At 39.7% G+C, this 20,837-nt stretch overlaps 1 protein-coding gene across 6 annotated transcripts in view; it reads left to right on the top strand.

Annotated features, from left to right (window-relative positions):
- The window catches only part of plch1 (phospholipase C, eta 1), an 81,974-nt gene that overhangs the window by 47,504 nt on the left and 13,633 nt on the right, over positions 1-20,837 (top strand). For all 6 annotated transcript variants that reach the window (XM_046864757.1, XM_046864758.1, XM_046864756.1 and 3 more), the window contains 9 exons: positions 185-278; positions 2,049-2,252; positions 2,978-3,098; positions 6,304-6,475; positions 10,218-10,325; positions 13,923-14,084; positions 14,665-14,727; positions 18,243-18,322; positions 20,709-20,806. In XM_046864757.1, the coding sequence (XP_046720713.1) occupies positions 185-278; positions 2,049-2,252; positions 2,978-3,098; positions 6,304-6,475; positions 10,218-10,325; positions 13,923-14,084; positions 14,665-14,727; positions 18,243-18,322; positions 20,709-20,806 (1,102 nt within the window). The remainder of the gene's footprint in view (positions 1-184; positions 279-2,048; positions 2,253-2,977; positions 3,099-6,303; positions 6,476-10,217; positions 10,326-13,922; positions 14,085-14,664; positions 14,728-18,242; positions 18,323-20,708; positions 20,807-20,837) is intronic.

Below are 20,837 nucleotides of genomic sequence, written 5' to 3' on the forward strand. Positions count from 1 at the left end.
CGTCTAAATTTTTACCACCCCACACACACACACACACACACACACACACACACACATACACACACACACACACACACACAGAGACAGGATTTATGTCAGTTTAAAATCTGTTATGAAATTGAGAAAACCATGACATGTACGTATCTGAGAGTGTTGACTCTCGACTGTCTTCCTCAAACCCCAGATGTCTAATGTGACAACTGAGTTCTGCCTGGACATCATCGATAAGTTTGAAGTGTCTGAAGAAAACAAGCAGAAGGGCATCCTGGGTATTGAAGGTCAGTGTTTCAGCAAATTTATTTTATTTTATTTTATTTTTTTATGTATTAATTTATTATGTGTATCTATATTTTGTAGACACACAGACAGACAAATAAATTACACTGTTATGAGGAAAATGTGTTTATGATTATCACAGTGAAATTCTTACACCATGATACACCACCCCCGGGGTTAAGGGCCTTGCTCAGGGGCCCAACAGTGGCAGCTCGGTGATAGCGGGGCTTGAACCCGCAACCTTCCAATCATTAAACCAGAGTCTTATTTGGGTTATATAGAGTTATATGCTGTTACAAAAACATAATAAATGACAGAATGGTACATGAATGGACATGCAACAAGTTCCTGTTATTACTAAAGCAGCTTTCCTTCTTCTTTAAAGCTTTTGAAGTGAAAAAGGTGAAAACTAATTTGCAAACATCCATCCACTGTATATAATCCAAATCAATGATTCAAGAATACTCCAAATTTAGTTTTTAGAGCAACTCACACTAGTAGGTGTATAAACAACGTAATCATAGGCTAATAAAAACATTATTTCAGAATTCTGAAGACTTTTTAATTATTTCAGTAATATGGGCATTGGATACGTCAATCTAATGTCCAATGGATGCGGGGATGGATGGATGGATGGATGTGCACACAGGTCACTTTAGGTCATGTCCAATGGATGGGCATTGGACATGATCTAAAATGCAGACCGCACAATGAAAAACACTGCGCATGCAAAAGATGTGTGAGGGTGCAAATGAGTTTGTCCCTATGATAATAAACACTGTGCATTTACTCAACATTATTATTGCAAATTATAATTAGCCAATTAAATATTTAACATATTGTTCCTTCTGTTATTGCGCACCAAAGAGAGATTAAAATGAGCCGTGTGTGTGTGTGTGTGTGTGTGTGTGTGTGTGTGTGTGTGTGTGTGTACAGATAGTGCAAGTGCTGGGGAAGTGGCCCATAAATTAAAAAGGAGAAGCCAGTGACATTTTAACAAGCCAGAGGCTAATCTTGAAATAGGGCCAGTCGGAGCAGGTTGTTCTACTCGTCTATATACAGTGTTTAGATGGATAAAGTACTGTTTTCAGTGATTTGTTTTCACTGGGGGATTGACCTCTGACAGAGTGAGAGAAATAGGAAGTGGAAAAGTGGGCACTATGTGAATAAAGCTGCTGGAACTGATGGTCCGTGACTGCAGTGTTTCAGTCTGAAATTATGGCACTGTGGACATGCACAAAACAGAAAACATGGCTCCTTTCTTCTTCTTTTTTCTTCTTTCTTTTTAGATATTTCTCTATTGTAATCCATGTGAATGTGTGCTGATGCGTGTGCATTTACATTTCTGTTTTTTCGCGTGCATTTTCATGTCAGTGCATTTTTAGGTGCACATTTATGCACCTATTATGAATGTACATGTGTGTGGTGTGTGTGTGTGTGTGTGTGTCATTGTCAGTCAGTGCCAGTACAGAGAGTGTGTGATCAGTGACTGTGATTCTCAGGATAAGAGAACATTAGGTGCGTGTTGTGTGGGCTAATTCATTCACAGTGGCACATCTGCTGTTCAAACACACACACACACACACACACACATGAACACGCATTTGATGCTTTTACTGAAAAGTTTAAGCCTTTTTGTATAAACGGATGAATGAACATGACTCATCTTGTACGTAACAAATGATCTAACGCTTTAAACCCTGACTTTTGAGAGCGGAGGAAAAGTCCAGGTACTTTACTGATTTTGTGTTCTGTTCTCTTCTCACGTACAGGCTTCACTAATTTCATGCGCAGTCCAGCATGTGACGTCTTTAACCCTCAGCATAATGAAGTTAATCAGGACATGGACCAACCGCTGTGCAGTTATTTTGTGGCTTCCTCTCACAACACCTATCTGACTGGAGACCAGCTCCTCTCTCACTCCAAGACAGACATGTATGCCTGGGTCCTGCAGGCCGGCTGCCGCTGCGTGGAAGGTTCATTCATTAATGACTCTTATGTTATAACAGTTTCTGCGTCATGCAGATTAGTGTCATTTGTGGATTAATTCCTGTCCATGAGAAGAGATTAGGATTTATTCAGTACTTTTTTAAATCAGTATTGCATATGGTACCACTCATGTATCCTCACAGCCATCAGTCCAAGAGATTTATTGATCTATGTGTCTATTCATCATATATCCTTTTATAAACCCATCTATCCATCCATCCATCAATAAATCCATCCATCCATCCATCCATCCATCCATCCATCCATCCATCCATCCATCCATCCAACTTATTTAATTAATTAATTAATTAATTAAGTAATACATTACTTTATGCATTCTAATCGTTTTAGTATTCCAAATTATTGTTTAATCCATCCATCCATCCATCCACCCATCCATCCATCCATCCATCCATCCATCCATCCATCCATCCATCCATCCATCCATCCATCCATTTTTTTATTGATTGGTCTATTCATGCACTGTCCACCCATTTCATTTATTCTCATATGTATTTATCTAATCATTTATTAATTAATTTATAAATTCATCCATCCATTTATCTATCCACCCTATGCATTTAAAGAAATATAAATAAACAATTTATTCGTATGCATACTCAAAAACATGACCTTGGACTGTGTTAAACTGCGGTTTGTCTCTGTGTGTGTCTTCGTGTGTGTATGGATGTGTGTGTGCATGTCTGGGCAGTGGACTGCTGGGATGGTCCAGATGGTGAGCCCATGGTACAGCATGGATACACTCTGACCTCCAAAATTCCCTTCAAATCTGTCATCGAGACCATTGACAAATATGCCTTCATCAACAACGAGTACGTAAAAACTTTCCATAATCAACATCAACATTGAATTCAACGACTTTGCAAGTGAATCATCAAACCATCAACCCTGTAGAGGGAACCGTCAATTTAAATAAGATTTACCACATACTGAAAATAACCAGTGATGTGGTTTTCATTTCTGTTACACTACACACCATTTGCCAACAAGTACATTTTATAATGTGTTAAACCATGGCATGTCATACTTTAGCTCTTTTTATGCTTATGTTTAGAATGAGCACATCATTATAAACCCGTGCTTTGCCTTGCAGCCAGAACCACCATCAAGGCTGCTATTTAAAAGCAAATTACTCAATACCTTCTGTCCAATCACAATCGTGAATTTAACAGTGATGTGCAATTTTGGGTCATACTGAAAGTGGGAATCTTGAAAACAGCTCCGGTGATGAGACCCAGAGAGACGGGGGTGACGAGGGGAATTAGCTGGGGAACCTTGTTGTCTATAATTCTGGCAAAGCGAACACGGTAATAATTGATGAGACATGGTGCGGTAGAGTGCTGCGTCCATGCCAGCGCTCTGTCAGATGCCAAAATGCCTACTTGTCTGCTTCGTAATGATAGTTTTATCATCAGACAAGCACCTGCTCGTGCTAATGGCTTTAAATAAAGAATGAGGCCTTTAACACATGCAGATTCTGTACTTCATCTTTCATGACGCATACGAGGATAGTCATCAGAACTCCCTTAGCCTCTTTTACACGGTCTTATAAAATGCATGTAACATGTGACACAGGATGTCCATTATCCTTTTTCATGGATGATTTAAAATATAAAAAAAGTCAATGAAATTATATAATATACACCGATCAGACATAACATTATGACCACCTGCCTAATATTGTGCCGGTCCCCTTTTGCTGTGTAAACAGTTCTGACCTGTCGAGCATCAACAGCATGAACTTCTTCAGCAGTTTGAGCTACAGGAGCTCGTCAGTTGGACCACACGGTCCAGCCTTCGCTCCTCATGTGCGTCAATGAGCCTCAGCCGCCCACGACTTGGTTGCCGGTTCACCACTGTTCCTTCCTTGGAGCACTTTTGATAGATACTGACCCACTGCAGACCAGGAACATCCCACAAGAGCTGCAGATTTGGAGATGCTTTGACCCAGACGTCTAGACGTCACAATTTCAAACTCAATCAAATCCTTACGCTCGCATTTTTCTACTTCTACATCTACATCAACTTTGAGGAAAAATGTTCACTTTCTGCCTAATAAATAAATCCAAACACTAACAGGTGCCATGATGCCGAGATCATCAGTGTTCTTCACTTCACCACTCAGAATGTTATAATGTCAGGATGTTATGACTGATTATACTATAATATTCCCTGAAATGTTTTAATGTAAGTCATAGGAGAATTTCATTTTATTAATGGACTTCTGGGATTTTTTGCAGCTTGAATTTTATCAGCTCATTTAAAATCTTTAACATTTTATTTTTCAACATTTATCAATTGCGTGAGGTATGAAGATATTATTGTGCAGCATTAATGTGGTAACCAAAGATGAATTCCATTTTAAAGATATACTCCTTATGGAATGATGTATGAATGAGAAGATGGCGAACATTGAAATGTATCTAACAGGAGTTCCAATTATAATAATTGCAGAAAATTTGCTTTAATTAAAAACATATGCCTCTTATCTCTGTTAATTGGCAGCTTTGTCATATTTCGCATTTAACTTTCCATATCATGCACCAGCAGTTACATAATAAAGCCACGAATAACTAAATTAAGCCCTAAATTGTACTATTTACATAACAGTTGGCAGATGCCCTTATTCAGAGTGACTTACAAGTATTTCATTTACACTGCAGGAGTTGGGGACCTTGCTCAGAGTGACACTGGGATTCAAACTCATGATCTTCCTCATCAAAAGTTCATCATCATAACCACTGAGCAAACACTTTCCCTTTCTTTTTTGTAGGGTCTAGTCTGTTTGGTCGCATTTTTTATTTTTGTGTTCTGGATCTGGATAATTTGAGAATCCTGGGTCCAGAAATCTGATTGGTCAGAAGGTTTAGGTTAATTTTCTACAAAAAGCTGCTCTGACAATAATTAAAAATCTCAGGTTTATATGAATGCACTCGTTGTGATACATTATTGTAATATCAGCTCACACAGGGATTTGTAAGGCAGACAGTGTACAATATACACAACCGGGTCACAAGGACGTTCTGTTGAAAACGTCTATCTTTATGACGCTGTATTATTAATTGTGCCTTTAAGGGCCACTATTCAAATTCTATACTGCAACCATCGAATCCAACTGGGGTAGCCTGGTGGTGCTGGGATTTAAACTCATGACCTTCTAATGAAAAGTTCAACATCTTAACCACTGGGATACCACTTTCCTTTTTTTTTGGTAATTTGCTAATATGTATGGTCCAATTAAAGAAATCATGTCGGTGTTTGCTGAAATGTTCTTTTTGGGAAGGAAAATGTGCTCAGACTTGGGAGGATAAGATGACCTACTTTTCTCCAAAATAAAAAAAATCACTTTAAAGTAATGATGTATGATATAGTGATCATATTAATCTTAATAAAGGGCTTATTTATATGGATCATAGTGTGCAAGTTATAGGTTGTGAGTGTCTTATGAGAAAAAGCAACACACAGACACAGACACACACACACACACACACACACACACACACACACACACACACACATACATGACCTCACCTCTACCGTCTTTACCAAGTGTGTTGGAAATGCATCATATAAAAAACTCTGAGGCCCCGGGGGATTTTCTGGCACCCTGACAGCCTTGACAATTTCCTACCTCGCTCATGACCACATTTAATTTGCTGAAAACAATGACAATAATAATAAAACAAAAAGCATAAGTTTTATTTCAAGAATGTTTTATTTTTTTTTTGCATTTCCCTTATGGCCATTTCTATGCTAAAAAACAGGTCGAAATGGAAAGGATGCAAACGACTGATTCAGTAATGGGTCAGTGTTTTTAAACACGTGTAGTCGTTGGTGACATTGTTGAATCTTTTCTAACAGCATAAGAAAAAAAGGGAAGATCCTGTCAGTGTGAGTGTGAGTGTGTCACTGAGGCAGAAAGGTTTAAACAGAGGTGGAATCAGGAGGTAAGCAGCTGCTGTGATTATTTAATCATTCTCTCTTTCTCTCCCCCCCCCCTTTTTATCTCTCTGTCAGATACCCAGTCATCCTGTCCATCGAGAACCACTGCAGTGTCCAGCAGCAAAAGAAGATTGCTCAGTACCTGAAGGAGCTCTTTAAAGACAAGCTGGATTTGGGAGACATCTTGAACAAGGACTCCACACAGCTGCCCAGTCCCAACAGTCTGAAGGGCAAGATATTAATTAAGGTGTGAACTAATACACACAATAAATAGATATGTATACAGCGACCAGGCATGATATCCTGAGATTATAACATATCTGTTAGTGGGTGGATTTATTTATTTGGCAGCAAGTGAACATTTTGTCTTTAACGTTGATGTTAGAAGCAGGAAAAATGGGCGTAAGGATTTAACAAAGGAGTTTAACAAATTGTGACGTCTAGACGTCTGGGTCAGAGCAACTTCAAAACTGCAGCTCTTTGGTATGTTCCTGGTCTGCAGTGGTCAGAATCTATCAAAAGTGCTCCAAGGAAGGAACAGTGGTGAGCTGGTGACAGGGTCGTTGGCGGTCGAGGCTCACTGATGCACGTGAGGAGCGAAGGCTGGTCCATGTGGTCCGATCCAACAGACGAGCTCCTGTAGCTCAAACTGCTGAAGAAGTTCATGCTGTTAATGATCGATGGGTCAAAACTGTTTAAGCAGAAAAAGGGGGACAAACACAGTATTAGGGAGGTGGTCATAATGTTATGCCTGATCGGTGTACACACTGACTTCTGTATGACATCTGTCTCTTCTAATCCGTATGTCTGTCATGTCTACGTCTTCTTTTTATTGTGCTGCTTCTATAATTTAAAGCAAGTTACTTAAAATAAAATACTTATTATATGCACACCTGAGACAGCATCCCAGATATAATTACGTTAATGTGAATTCCTTAATATGTGCCTGTTATGTTGCTTAGTAACCAGAGCTTATTGGTAATACAATGTATTGTGTGGTGGAAGAGTTGCCTACTGGAAAAAATGACATATATATAGATTTTAATAAAAAACTAGGCTTTATTCTTTTTGATTATTATAAAGCAATAGGGTGGGCGCTACATTGATTTTATCACAGGTATGGACGATGGAGTAATGCACACGTTCTCGAGGTTTTTTATATAAAGCTTGCCGAGATCCCAACATATGCGCATTAGTCATAGCATTTCAGGTTTTTGACAAGGCAGCTGTCCTGTTTTTTTTTTCCTCTGCCTGCTGGGACGCTCTTGTTAGGAATGTTTCCTCATGCTTTATTACCAGTGGATTATTTGAGAGTACAATACAAATCACGAAGGGAAAATATTGTGAGATAATAAAAATCATAATCAAATATTTTATGCTGTTCAAAGACCTAAATGACATTTAAGCTTATAATATTTACAATAATAATACTAATAAATTATTATTCTTATTATTTAAAGGAGAATTCCTATACTATCTCCTAGAATCACCTCCTTCAGCTTAATCTCGTCTCGGACGCTCTGACACTGTAAAACCTTTTCCACATTGGCTATAATCATTAGCAGTACTGGAACACGCAGACCTCCAGCGGCTCTGCCAATCCGAAATGGAAAATGAGTCATGTAATGGAATAGTTCATCATTTATGACTTGCTAAAACACACGTAGGAAAGCAGGTGGACAAAACAAGCGGGTAAAAACACTGCTTTTCTCTTATAAAGATGAAAGAATTGATAGATATGAAGACCAAAAGCTCTGCATGTTGTTTTAGCTCTGCATGTTGTGTAAGGAATGAGTTGAGACACTTGCTGAGCTTAGAGCAAAATAATTAATGACAGGATGGTGTGATGAACAGAGTGATACGGCTTTAACATTGATCATTCTCCAAATAACAAAAGTCCAAGAGTGTTTTATTTTTCTGATATGTAGATTTGGGATTTCCAATCTTTTGTTCATTACAGACTGATTTTGTATTAGAGATATTCATGAGGACCTACTGGTGGGGTGCGTTTGTGTGTATGTGTTGCGTCTTCTGGCAACACACTCAACCTATAACCCTGTTGGATTCGGTGATTGCTGTATGGTTAGTGATTCTTGTGGGATTCGCTATAAATAATACATTCGTAACTATAGACATTTTCCCCCAGAACATTTTGCGACCCAGAAGCAACACTTTCACTGCCTGGTACTGGGTCGTGACCAATGGTTGTGTACAGTGTCTGCTAGAGGTCAACTGATTATACGATACAGATAGCTAGCGTGGATTATACTTGCCAATAAAATGAATACTTGTTTAAAAAACCATTACACTCCATATAAAATAGTGCTGAACTTTATTACAAAAATAAAAAACATTACTGAATCATAAAAATGTGCTAAATAAAATAAATATGAATATATTCATTATATTAATAAATATTGAGGAAAATTAAAGACATGCAGTCAAACTGACACAAAACGTAACACTTCAAATAATTAAAAACAGTTGCATCCAAAAAATAAAATAAAAAAAGACACTTCAAATAAACAGCACATGGTGCATGTGATTCTCCTCTAGAGGCCGCTCTCATAGTGTATAATGCAACCCGGAAAAACTATCGGTATGGATTTTCGCTGATTTTAGCCGGTATTTCCACAATCGACTATCGGGGCAGATCGGTATTACAGTAATGTATCACGTGCATAATATATATATATATATATATATATATTAAATATATATATATATTTATATTTTTAATGCCATGTTCTCTGTTGTGGCATTGAGTAAAAGACAAGAGGTGGAGCTGGAGGTAGCAGAGCTGAAGATGTTGAGGTTTTCGTTGGGAGTGACGACGATGGACAGAATTAGAAATGAGTTTATTAGAGGGACAGCGCATATAGGATGTTTTGGAGACAAGGTGAGGGAGGCGAGATTGAGATGGTTTGGACATGTGCAGAGGAGGGACATGGGGTATATCAGTAGGAGAATGCTGAGGATGGAGACACCAGGAAGGAGGAAAAGAAAAAGACTAAGGAGTAGGTTTATGGATGTGGTGAAGCAAGACATGCAGGTAGTTGGGTTGAAAGAGGCAGATGTAGAGGACAGGGAGGTATGGAGATGGATGATCTGCTGTGGCGCCCCCTAATGGGAGAAGCCGAAAGAAGAAGAAGAAGAAGAATGCCATGTTCTCTGTTGCTTTATTATCCAGTGTGAAATCTGAATCCTGACCCAGTATATGTCTTTTTCTTTCACATGCATGAAGAAACACAACTCATTTACTCACTTACACACACACACACACAGAAATGAAAGATGTTACAGCATGAATGAGGCCATGCCCTTACACATGAACCTGTGAAGGGTGAACTAGCCTTCTCTCCATCATCTTTACCATCGACCCACAATGTAAAAAAGACAATGCACTCAAAAAAGATACGCAGGGTTGAATGCAAAGCGAGTTGTCCTTTAGCGCTCTTTAAACCACATTAAAATGCAGCGACTCTTTCCTCACTGCTCTCCTGAGACTATAAAGAGAGAATGTTGATCATTAGGGATGTGACTCTGTGCTCTAGGTGAAGTTAATTTGCTCTCCCCGATGACTGCGTGAAATCAACATGAAGTGTCTGGGGAGAACCTCGTGATCAACAGGTGAAAAATAAGCACCGTCTCCTGCGAGTGGCAGACGTGAACGCTGCCAGACTTGTTTACTCAATCCCCTTTGTTAATGATGGTCTCGGGCATTTCCTAACAAGATCGTTAGCTGGATTAATTGCCGTTTCTGACGTACACGTTTTTTTTTTATATATTCGAAATGAAATTCACGCTCATCCTCTGCTTCTTTCTCATTTGATTGATAATGAACCCATCATTAGCAAATTACAGTTTAGATTACACATCTATTAATTTGTCTAGTTTTCACAGCCTCACAAAAAACTCTTATCTTTATCATGTCTTACAGAGCAGTTTTATTGAATCGAATCTCGCTCTCGCTCTCTGCCTCTCTGCAGGGAAAGCGTCTGCCCCCGTATCTGTCTGCAGATGCAGAAGAAGGCGAGGTTTCAGACGACGATAGTGCGGATGAGATCGAGGATGATTTCAAACTGAAGAACAACACAGTAAGCCTTTTTTTATTTGAAAATCTTTAAAAATATATACACATACATATATTACAATTCCCTTTTTTTTTATTTTAAAATTATTTTTTTCCAATTGTCTGTTATTTGTATAGCACTTGTAACTGTGGACAATGTCACAAAGCAGTAAAAATATGCATATTTCAATATCAGAATACTTTATTATATATAAAAAGAGTCAAAGAACCAGCTGTTTATAAATGTGTGTGTGTGTGTGTGTGTGTGTGTGTGTGTGTGTGTGTGTGTGTGTGTGCTTTTTAAATGTTATTCTTTTCTGGTATCCTCGATCCGTTTCTTTTCATTCTCCTTTTCTGCCTTTAGCGTGAAACTTTGGATAGATTTGCCTTTGCTCTCAGTTTGAAGCTGCCTGGAGGCGCATTCCTCTAAAGAATCCACACCATTTTTAGACTTCATCGATCATGGACAGAATCCCTAAGTGTGTCCCATCTGTCTAAAACTGCTGTGTGGGCCACTCGGCCAGCAAACTGCTACTGAGCATAAAGTCAATCATCTCAGTCTTACTGCTCCAGATCAATAGGGACTGTAAATAGTGGAATAACGTGGAATAATGGATATCATATGCTAGTTTTTGGCAGTATTGTTACTGTACTTGTTGTCATTGTGTATTTAGGTATTTGTACAAACCGAAGCATATTTGTCTAAGACATTAGACCAGGAGTTACATTCAAAAACACTCTGAAATATACTGAATTGAATCAGCAAAAGAATAACATACTCAAGCATTTTGCCTGGATAGAAGACAAGAAATGTGTAAGGCGCAGTCTACCATTAGCTGATTTTACCTTATTAATAACATTGCCACAAAATAGCTGATGACATTTCCAGTAAAAATGAGTGACGTGTGTAATCGGTTCAACGGAAAAGCACCGCATCACCGGCGGGGTGACGTCACAACGAGGAAGCTATAAAAACACATGCCGTGGAGACTGTGTGTCTGTTTTTGCTGCAGGTAAATATTGGTAAGTCAGTTAAAAAAAAACCCGTAATCAAATGGAAATTTCTGAGGGCCGTCATCTTCAATAGAAGAGCTTCGACCAAAAAATCCTGACAGCCAGTGGCGCCCTCTACTGTGCTCTCAGGAAATTAGCTTGTTAACCCTGACACGAAAAGTGCTTCAGGGCACAGACATCTCCAACGTGAACCTCCCCCTCAGCCTCCAACCAAGAATTTAGCGGATGGGGGCTTGCTGCCTTTCAGCAGGGCCCTAAGAGCTGCGCCAGGGCATAGCCCCGGCTCTAGGCATACCACAGGTCAGTCTCAAGAGGCTGATTCCCTTAAGAGACTATCTAGCAGCCTGAAAATGCCTGCTGGACGTGTTTCAGTGGGTTCTGCACACTGTAGAGAGAGGATATACGATTTAGTTTTGGTTTAATGGGGTCCCACTCTGGTGGAAGTAGAGACTCTCTTGAGCAGGCCATCAAGGTGGCCCCTTCAATTCTATCTAGGCATAGTGTGGGATTTGGCCAACCCACTCCACACAATCAAGGTCATGCGGCGAGCCTTACGGGCCTTAGACATGTGGAAAGATCCCAGATTCATGAGGGGATTCATGAGCTGGTCCGTACAGACAACATATTGGTGGTTTCCTACGTTAACCACCAGGGAGGTCTGCACTTTCACCTTCTTCACAAGCTGGCATTATAGCACTATACATCCCGGGGTGGTTGAATCAAGGAGTAAACGCCCTTTGAAGGCAAGGGCCAAGGCCCGGAGAAAGGTGTGGCAAATATGGAGAAGATTTTACAGAGCACAAGTGGACCTGTTTGCAACTCAAGAGACGTACCACCTTCTGGTTCTCCCTTACTCACCCAGCCCTTCTTGGGCTGGACACCATGGTACAGGTGTGGCTGAGGCTCCACCTGTATGCTTCTCCTCCTGTTGCACTGCTCCCAGGAGTTCTGGAGACAGTTTGCCGAGATGGAGTTCATCTCCTCCTGGTAGCCTTGTGCTGGCCAGGCTGGCCATTGTTTGCTGACCTGGTAAACCTTTTTGAACACCCTCCTTTGGAGATTCCTCCCAGGAGGGACCTTCTCTCTACGGCAGGCGGTGCTTTGCTTCACCCCACCCCGAGCTGTGGAGGCTGTGGCCCCTTTCCACAATTGCAGCTTATCATGCTCTGCTTGCCGAGCAGTGGCAAGGGAGAAACCTGAAATTGACACATTTCCTCCACAGTACCTTGAGGCTGAGGCCTCCGGTGCGACCCAGAGTGCCTGTAGTATGGCACCTGGCCATTGTTCTGGAGGCCATTTCTAAGCCTTTATTTGAGCCCCTGTCTAAAGTACTTTATATACTCAATGTGTCCTCGGCTGTCCCATGACTGGTCGTGCACAAAGCATTCTATCCTCCTCCTTTTCAGCACCCCGACCAGGAGAAGCTTAACCGGGTTAAGAAATGTCCACAGAACTGCCGTGTGGAGAAAGTCGGACCAGTTATTTTTCTGCTATGGTCGGTATAAAAAGGGTTTTCTGCCAATTAAAAGACCCTCAGTGGGTGGATTGTGGATGCTATCCAATCCTCTTATGAGTCCCCTGGTCTCCCTGTCTTTTTGTGGTCAGAGCTCACTCTGGGGTATCCACTGGGATGCTCCGGGCTGGTCCACTCGTCAGGTCCTACAGCCTTGCCACTCCTGGCCCCTCAGTCCTTTGACCTAGCTGTGCCCATCTACACTAGGCAGGGATTGGTCAGTGTGGTATTAAACACTTGTTCCCAAAGCGTTGTTGTCTTGAGTTCCTGAAAGCGAACGTGTATAGGTTACGTATGTAACCTCGGTTCTCTGAGGGAATAAGACCCTGTGGCTCTATGCCACACTTCCTGCATTCTTCACTTTCTAACCTAGCGCCGTCTTCACGGCATTTGCTTTTATAGCTTCCTGGCTTTTCCATTGTACTGATTACACACATGATTCAGAGCAAAAAACCCTGAAAGCGTTCCCAAAGCATTGTTAACGCAGCGTCTCGTTCCCATCAGGGAACCATGGTTACATACATTAGCTATAGACGCTCTTAACGCCATACCTGTGTTTTTTCCCATTATGGCTTATTACTGTTCAATGATCTACTCAGTTAAGTCACTTTACGAAAGCCAATTAGAGCTTCATGGGCTTTGTCTAAACCTGTTGGAATGAGCATTAAATTGCTCCATTAGTGTCACTGTTGGTCAGGCTTTTTATTATCCCTGCTTATTACACATGCTTTTATTTCATAAAATAGACTTCTGCGCTATGTACGCATTTTGTTACGCCCAGCCGAATTACTCACTCAGTAACAACAGCATTGTTTAATCACCTCCTGAGGTGAGAACACAGATTCCACACTGCGAGGTGTAATATAATATCAACAGGAGGCACCGCAAAGCAGAATTTCAGAAAATTAGCCTCGTATTAAAGCTATAAACAAATTAAAAGTCCAATGAAAGACCATAGATGCTTTATAATAATGCTTCATGCAGCACAATTGAGAGGAATCATTACTGAGTAGATCTGCTCAAATAAAAACTTGACCTAAGTTCAATTTAAAAAGATAATCGAAAATTCTTTTGTCGTTTCCTTCCCTCACTTAGTCGAACGGACCCACACAACACATGGTCGAGTCCCAGATGAGGAAGAAGCTCGACTCATTGTTGAAGGAGTCTCAGATCGTAGATAAGGAGGACACGGACAGCTTCTCCATCCGAGCACTGCTCCGAGCCACACACGAGGGGCTGCACAAGAACCTGACCAAGGTAGAACAAACAGACAACAACATGTACATCATTTACATTAACAATTCCAAAACAGTTGGGATGCTGGGTAAAATGAAAATAAAATCAGAATGCAAGGAATTGCAAATCTCATAAACCCACATTTTATTCACAATAAAACAGAGAAAAAGAGATAAGATGTTTAAACCGAGAAAATGTACACACGTGTGTATATATTTTGGGCCCAGTCAGTGATAAGGATGTTAGTAAAGTCAGGAATAAATGTAGGTGATGTGAGGAAACCTGGAGTGCAGTCAGTGTTCACATTCATTCCAAAGATTCTCAATAGGTTTGAGGTCAGAGCTTTATAGCAGAAGATCGTCTACTCCAAACCATAGAAAACAGATCTTAACGTGGTTTGCTTTGTGCTGTTTTGTGCTGTCATGCTGGAACAGGTTTGGGTCTTCCGAGTTCAAGTGAAGGAAAATTCAAAGACATCTTATAAAACTTTGTATTTTCGATAAAAACATTTCCAGATTGGAATTTGCATGTAGTATAAACCGTATGTGAATTAACGTGTGTATGTGATTAAAAGAAATCTTATTGTCTCTGGGTTTTTCAGAATTCCAAAGAAGGCCTAAAGAAGTCTCAAAGTCGATCCTTCATCAGCAACCTCAAGCAAAAGGTGAGATAATAACTACTAATATACTTATATGTCATGCTACTAATATACATATTTTTCCCTTTCTTCCTCAACCTCACATCTTCATCTGTCTTGCTTCATGCTGTTGACATTTTTGAAATTCAATCATTCATTTCAAAAATGAAAATGAATGGCGATGAATTACAAAGGCTCAGTTCACTTGTATAAAATTCAGTTTAATTCAAGTTTATTGTTAAATAGCAAATCAACAGGTTATTTTGATAAATAGCAATCAATTAAATGTGGTGTTATATTTAAAGGCATTTACAACCATATCAATATATACTTGAAATAAAAATATATAATATAAATGTGTAAATATGCACAAATATATTTTAAGAAAAAAAGGGAAAGAAAAAAAGATCACATCAAAGAAAAGTGTGTGTGTGTGTGTGTGTGTGTGTGTGTGTGTGTGAGTAGGGGGTGTTTGGCATGGTGACATGGTCCCCAATCACTGGGTTGCTACTGGGTTGGAATTTGGAAGGAATTGATATGAATATTTATTGTCTCTTTTGCCTCTTAAGAGCCATTATTTATTATAAATTTACAAATGGTGCAATTTAAAAGAAAGAAAAGAGAAAGAATGAAGCTAAAGGACAAGAAGGAAGGATGGAAGAGGAAGGCCAAGGAGGAGCTTTATGGATATACAGTATATACCTCCAACACAAAAATATTTTAAGAATATTTAAAAAAATCTGTTCTGTGGTGTACAAAAGGTTGGAAGGGTAAAGACCCCTGCATTAGAGGAACTCTGCGTTCCTGTGCCTTCTGGTACTTTTACAATATTCAATGATTCACGCTGTTATTGCAATTCTAATAAAAAAACACATTAGTTCATAAAAATGTAAGCATCCGATTTGGTGCCTTTATTTTCCCCATCTGATTGACAGATTGGTGTAGATATTGACATTAGCCCCCGTGGCCCCTCATCGGGAGCTCGACCGAGGGCTGAGAGAGCAGCTGAGGGATTCAGAGAGTAATCGCTATTGATAAGCGTGGAACAGCCGCTAATGAAGTGCCAGTCATGCCGATCTGAGCACTCAGGCCTCCCAGCGCATGCATATTCCCTGGCAATTAGCACCGAAAATGCCTCGAAGAACAGCCGGAAAATGGCACTGTGGTATATTTAGAGTTCATCTGCAGCCATAATTAGCTGATTAGAAAAGATCAGATTGGGAAAAAAGTTTGGATAAATGTTGTAATTCATTAATATAATGATTAAAACACATCATTAATGCGTGTGTTTGTGGTGTGTTGCAAACTAGTCCTCGCTTTCTTTCTCTTTCCCTTTCTATCAATCTCTTTATCTATCTTTTTCTTTCTTTATCCCTTTCTCTGCCTATAGGTCAGTTCTAAACCCACACCTTTCCTTTCCACTTGCCCTCATACTGATTGAGCACAGGTGTTACCAATTAGACACACACACACACACACACACACGCTACCCGTTTTAGTTGACCACAGTCTCTGCTGCTATTTATTATGCACATTAAGTGATATTGGTTAGACTTAAAAGCAGTGTAATAAAAGTCGCAGGTTATTCGTTCTGTTCGGATGAACTAAATGTTCTCGCTTCGTTTATGGGTAGAAAAAAGCAGTCAGCATGTGTTTCCACAGAGAACAATGTCAGTATTGATTTTTCACTTTTCAGTGCCAGTTGTTTTAAAAGTGGATAAAATGGTAGCTAAGTGGTTAAGGCTTTGGGCTACTGATCGGAAGGTATAGTGGTCATGCTCCACCAAGCTGCCGCTCTTGGGCCCTTGAGCTGCACATCCCAAGGCATCCTGAGGTTGCACCAGCTCCAGTCGTGTCCCACCTCATGAGGACCTTGTGGATGCCTGCAAACATCCCAAACCATCTAGAGACGTACCAGCGCCATTTGGATTTCACTTCATGTGGAGTTTGGACATTGGACCTCTTTGAGTGTTTAAAGGCTCTGGCATGGAGAAGCTGGTGTTGGATTTATGATGATCTCAAATCTTTATGAGTTGCTCAGTAGCTCCTGGTTCTGTATAAGACTGTAGAAAAAACATTACTCATAATCTTACACTCCAGTGCTCATGTTAGTTCTCACTCTCCAGTGTTCTGTATTGTTTAAAGACTATACACGCTTGATGTCACCCAAATGAGGATGTGGTTCCCCTTTTGAGTCTGGTTTCTCTCAAGGTTTCTCCCTCATAACATCTAAGGAAGTTTTTCCCTGCCACAGTTGCCATGACTTGCTCATCAGGGATAAACAAACATTGTTGCTCCATGGGCAATTACACTGCGTCATCCTAATTCATTTGACCTTATTTACAGTGCTAGGTATTCATTTAGGAACATTTATATAAAAAATTGTCATGAAAATCCACCTTTTAGGAGTTTGGGATGTGACTTTTCCAGTCAGCTGAGGTTCTTCCTCAAACTGTTTCCACAAAGTAGGAGTGTGAATCCAAAATATCAAAACTTCAAATCCCATCCACACCAAATTGTCCCCCCGAGCAAGGCCCTTAACCGCGTCGCTGCTCATTTGTAGGAATAAAATAAATGTAAGTCGCTCTGAATAAGTGTGTTTGCCAAATAGCATGGAATGTAAATGTAAAAGCAACGCCAGAGAGACAACAGAGATTGTTTTCCCCTTCAAACAATTTTTCCAGCTCAAAATGTTGAACAACTACCGATATCATGAACAAATGGACTTCTCTCGAACCGCACTTAGAGTGAGGATTGTCCCAGTGTGCAAACATAGCATTTATTCCTTTTTTTCCCCCAGACCTCCTTTTATCCCCAACATCAGCATGTAGCTGAATGAATCTCACACAAATCTCTACAAAATCTAGTGGAACATCTTCTCTGAAGAGTGGAGATTATTGTAAAGGAAAATGGGGACACAATGTGGAATAGGGTGTTGAAAAACCTCCACTAATTTCATTTTCAGGTGTCCACAAACCTCAATCTATATTGTGTATAAATAGACAAAAACACAACTTTAGTAAAAGACTGATAAATGAGGCCTATTGTGTATGTTTATATATGCACACGTGCGTGTGCGTGTGTGTGTGTGTGTGTGTGTGTTAATCTCTGAGATGTCTTTGCCATTCCTTTCATTCTCTTATTTTAACATGTGTGAAGGACATTAATTCATGCTAATCAGACACATGCTGTGAGCCAGAGTTAGCTGGATGACACACACACACACACACACACACACACACACACACACACACACACACACACACACACACTCTCTCTCTCTCTCTCTCTCTCTCTCTCTCTCTCTCTCTCATAGACACACTCTATTTTATACACACTCACACAACTTTACAGTCCAAGCACTTGTAATACAACAGAAAACCAGCGAATTGCACAGAATAGAGTACATGATAAACCCAAACACACACACACACACACACACACACACACACACACACAGACTCAGGAAAAGCTTCATCACCTCCAGCACAGATGATCTCAGATGACCTTCTGAATAATGTTTGGTTTGGATGTTTCCACAGAGGCACTCCAAATCCAGACTGAAATGTCAGAGCGTAGACACAGATGACGATGGACAGGACACAGGAGGACAGTTCAACAGGTACACTTTCAGTGGCTCCTTTAACATTGGTACTTCGTCTGATTGGCTGTAATCCCACCCCACCCTAAAAATGGAAGCTGCACACAAAATCAGTGTATTTCTCTGACCTTCTCAGTCTCCTTGTTGAAAATCTGTGGTGTGAATAGGTCCAAATCAAGGCGCTTAAAAATTCAAATTATAGTCTTGGGCAAGATCCAAGGGCCACTAATGATTTATATTGCACTGCTTTATTTTCTGTTTTCTGTGTATTTTGCACTGCTTATCCACTACGCATTTTTGCACCATTAATATCTTACGTTTATCATTAACTACTGTATATTTCACCCATATGTACACTGTATATACTGAATAATACATACATTCATACCTATACATAACTATATCATGTCATTTGAGTATATTATCTTCTGGCATGTCTTTTTATGTCTTATTTATGTATAATCTTTTCACAGTATATTGTATATTACTATATATACCATATATTAATACCTACTGCGCTTTTTGCACATTAACAACCATCATCCCTGTATATATGGACCCCATACCTTATTTATCTTACTCATTTAGGTTAGATGCAAACTGCATTTTATTGACTCTGTACATGTAACTTGCACAACGACAAAAAAGTTAAATCTAATCTAATGTAATCTTGGACACCAAAAATTCTAAAACGAGGGAGTTTCAGAAATAGTAGCTGGTGTATATGTATGACATGTAAAGAATAATACATTCGGGGAGTTAGTTATAGAATCTCCCAATGTGTTTTGTTAAGCAGGAATTTAAGTCCAAGTCACGTGTCGCATATTGCAAAAAAAACTAAACAAAGAGAAAAGAACAGCTCACATGCCCCATGCTGGCAGTTTCTGTCTGGATGGTGTTAAATGAAATGGGTAGTGGATCACATGCACTCAAGGCTATTAGTGTCTGTGGCATAACTTGCATTATGAATTTCTGGCAGTGCGTAATGGGAAACATTACAGTAAATGAGGTAAGTCATTTGTAAAGAAATCCGCACGCTGTCTGTAATCGGGAAATGACTTGGTTGACTCGCAGGTCTTAAGAGTCAATGTGGTGACAATCTCAGCCTTCAATAAACTCACACTGGGTTTGTTACAATGCTTGAGGTACTTGAGAACTTGCTCCAAAAATATACTTGTGCGGAAAAGCGCTTTATAATTGTGTTATTTTGTGGCATGTAGCATGGACTCACACATGTTGTGTAATTATCTACACACCCCGGCTCATTTAGAACAGTTATGAATGTGTACCAAGCAGAACAAACAAAACAATTAAATCACAGCCTTAAATAACAACACAAAAATACTTCAAACTGGTAAAACTGTTGTCTCTCAAAGTTTCTTCCATCTGATGGAGATTTTCCTTACCACAGTCTCCACTGGCTCACTCATTAGGGATAAACTTCAAAAGATTACATACTTATAGGGACTAGACTTTCTCTTATACAACTTTATAACTTCTTTATCTCTGTGAAGCTGCTTTAAGACTGTTTATTGTTAAAAAAATAAAAACGCTCTGCAAATTATAATGAAATGAATTGAATAAATTAACTAAAAAAATCTCAGAATTGTTGATGTGCGTGAGGAGTGAAGGCTTTGCTGTGTGGTCCGATCCAACAGACGAGCTCCTGTAGCTCAAACTGCTGAAGAATTCATGCTGTTAATGATCGACTATTTTAGGAGAAACACAACATTATATTAGGCAGGTGGTCATAATGTAATGCCTGTTCAGTGTGTGTGTGTGTGTGTGTTTGTGTGTGCACATTATATATCACCACCTACTTATATTCCTGAGTCAGCATTCAGTTTTCGAACAGCAGTTGGCATAAATGAGAGCTGAATCACATTTTTCTTTGCCTGTAGTTATTTTAAGCAACTAGTTGAAGAAAACAGCTAGAAACTAGGAGTGTAAAAGTTGGGAAGAATCCTCTATAATAATCAAATCTTTCTTTTGAGCATTTAATGTTTAAATGCCCCTTACATGTGGGCATATTGGGGGAAACAATGATCACGACGAGATTCTTATATACACTATTTACTCATGTAGAATTAATTACATCACAGAAAACACCATAATCGATATAGTTATCAAACCTGAAATATCTATCAATTCACTTCAATAACATTATTTGTATAGCACAATTAACAACAGATATTGCCTTCTCTCTCTCTCTCTCTCTCTCTCTCTCTCTCTCTCTCTCTTTTCTCTAAGCTGCTCTTATCCTCTCACCATAAGATCATGTACATGCTGGCCTTTAATGGTCAATCCTACTACTTCAATGTCAATGTGTGTATGTGTACATTGATATTCTTTTTTATGTCCTTCTGTGTGTGTGTGTGTGTGTGTGTGTGTGTGTGTGTGTGTGTAGGGGTGGACGCAGGAGAAAGACAATAAAACTAAGCCGAGACCTGTCTGATTTGGTTGTCTTTACTAATTCTGTAGTGTCTCAGGAGTGTTTGGATGAGGGTGAGATTCTACACACAAACACACACATAGA

This window comes from Silurus meridionalis, chromosome 13 (genome assembly GCF_014805685.1).
Source record: "Silurus meridionalis isolate SWU-2019-XX chromosome 13, ASM1480568v1, whole genome shotgun sequence".
Classification (NCBI taxonomy): domain Eukaryota; kingdom Metazoa; phylum Chordata; class Actinopteri; order Siluriformes; family Siluridae; genus Silurus; species Silurus meridionalis.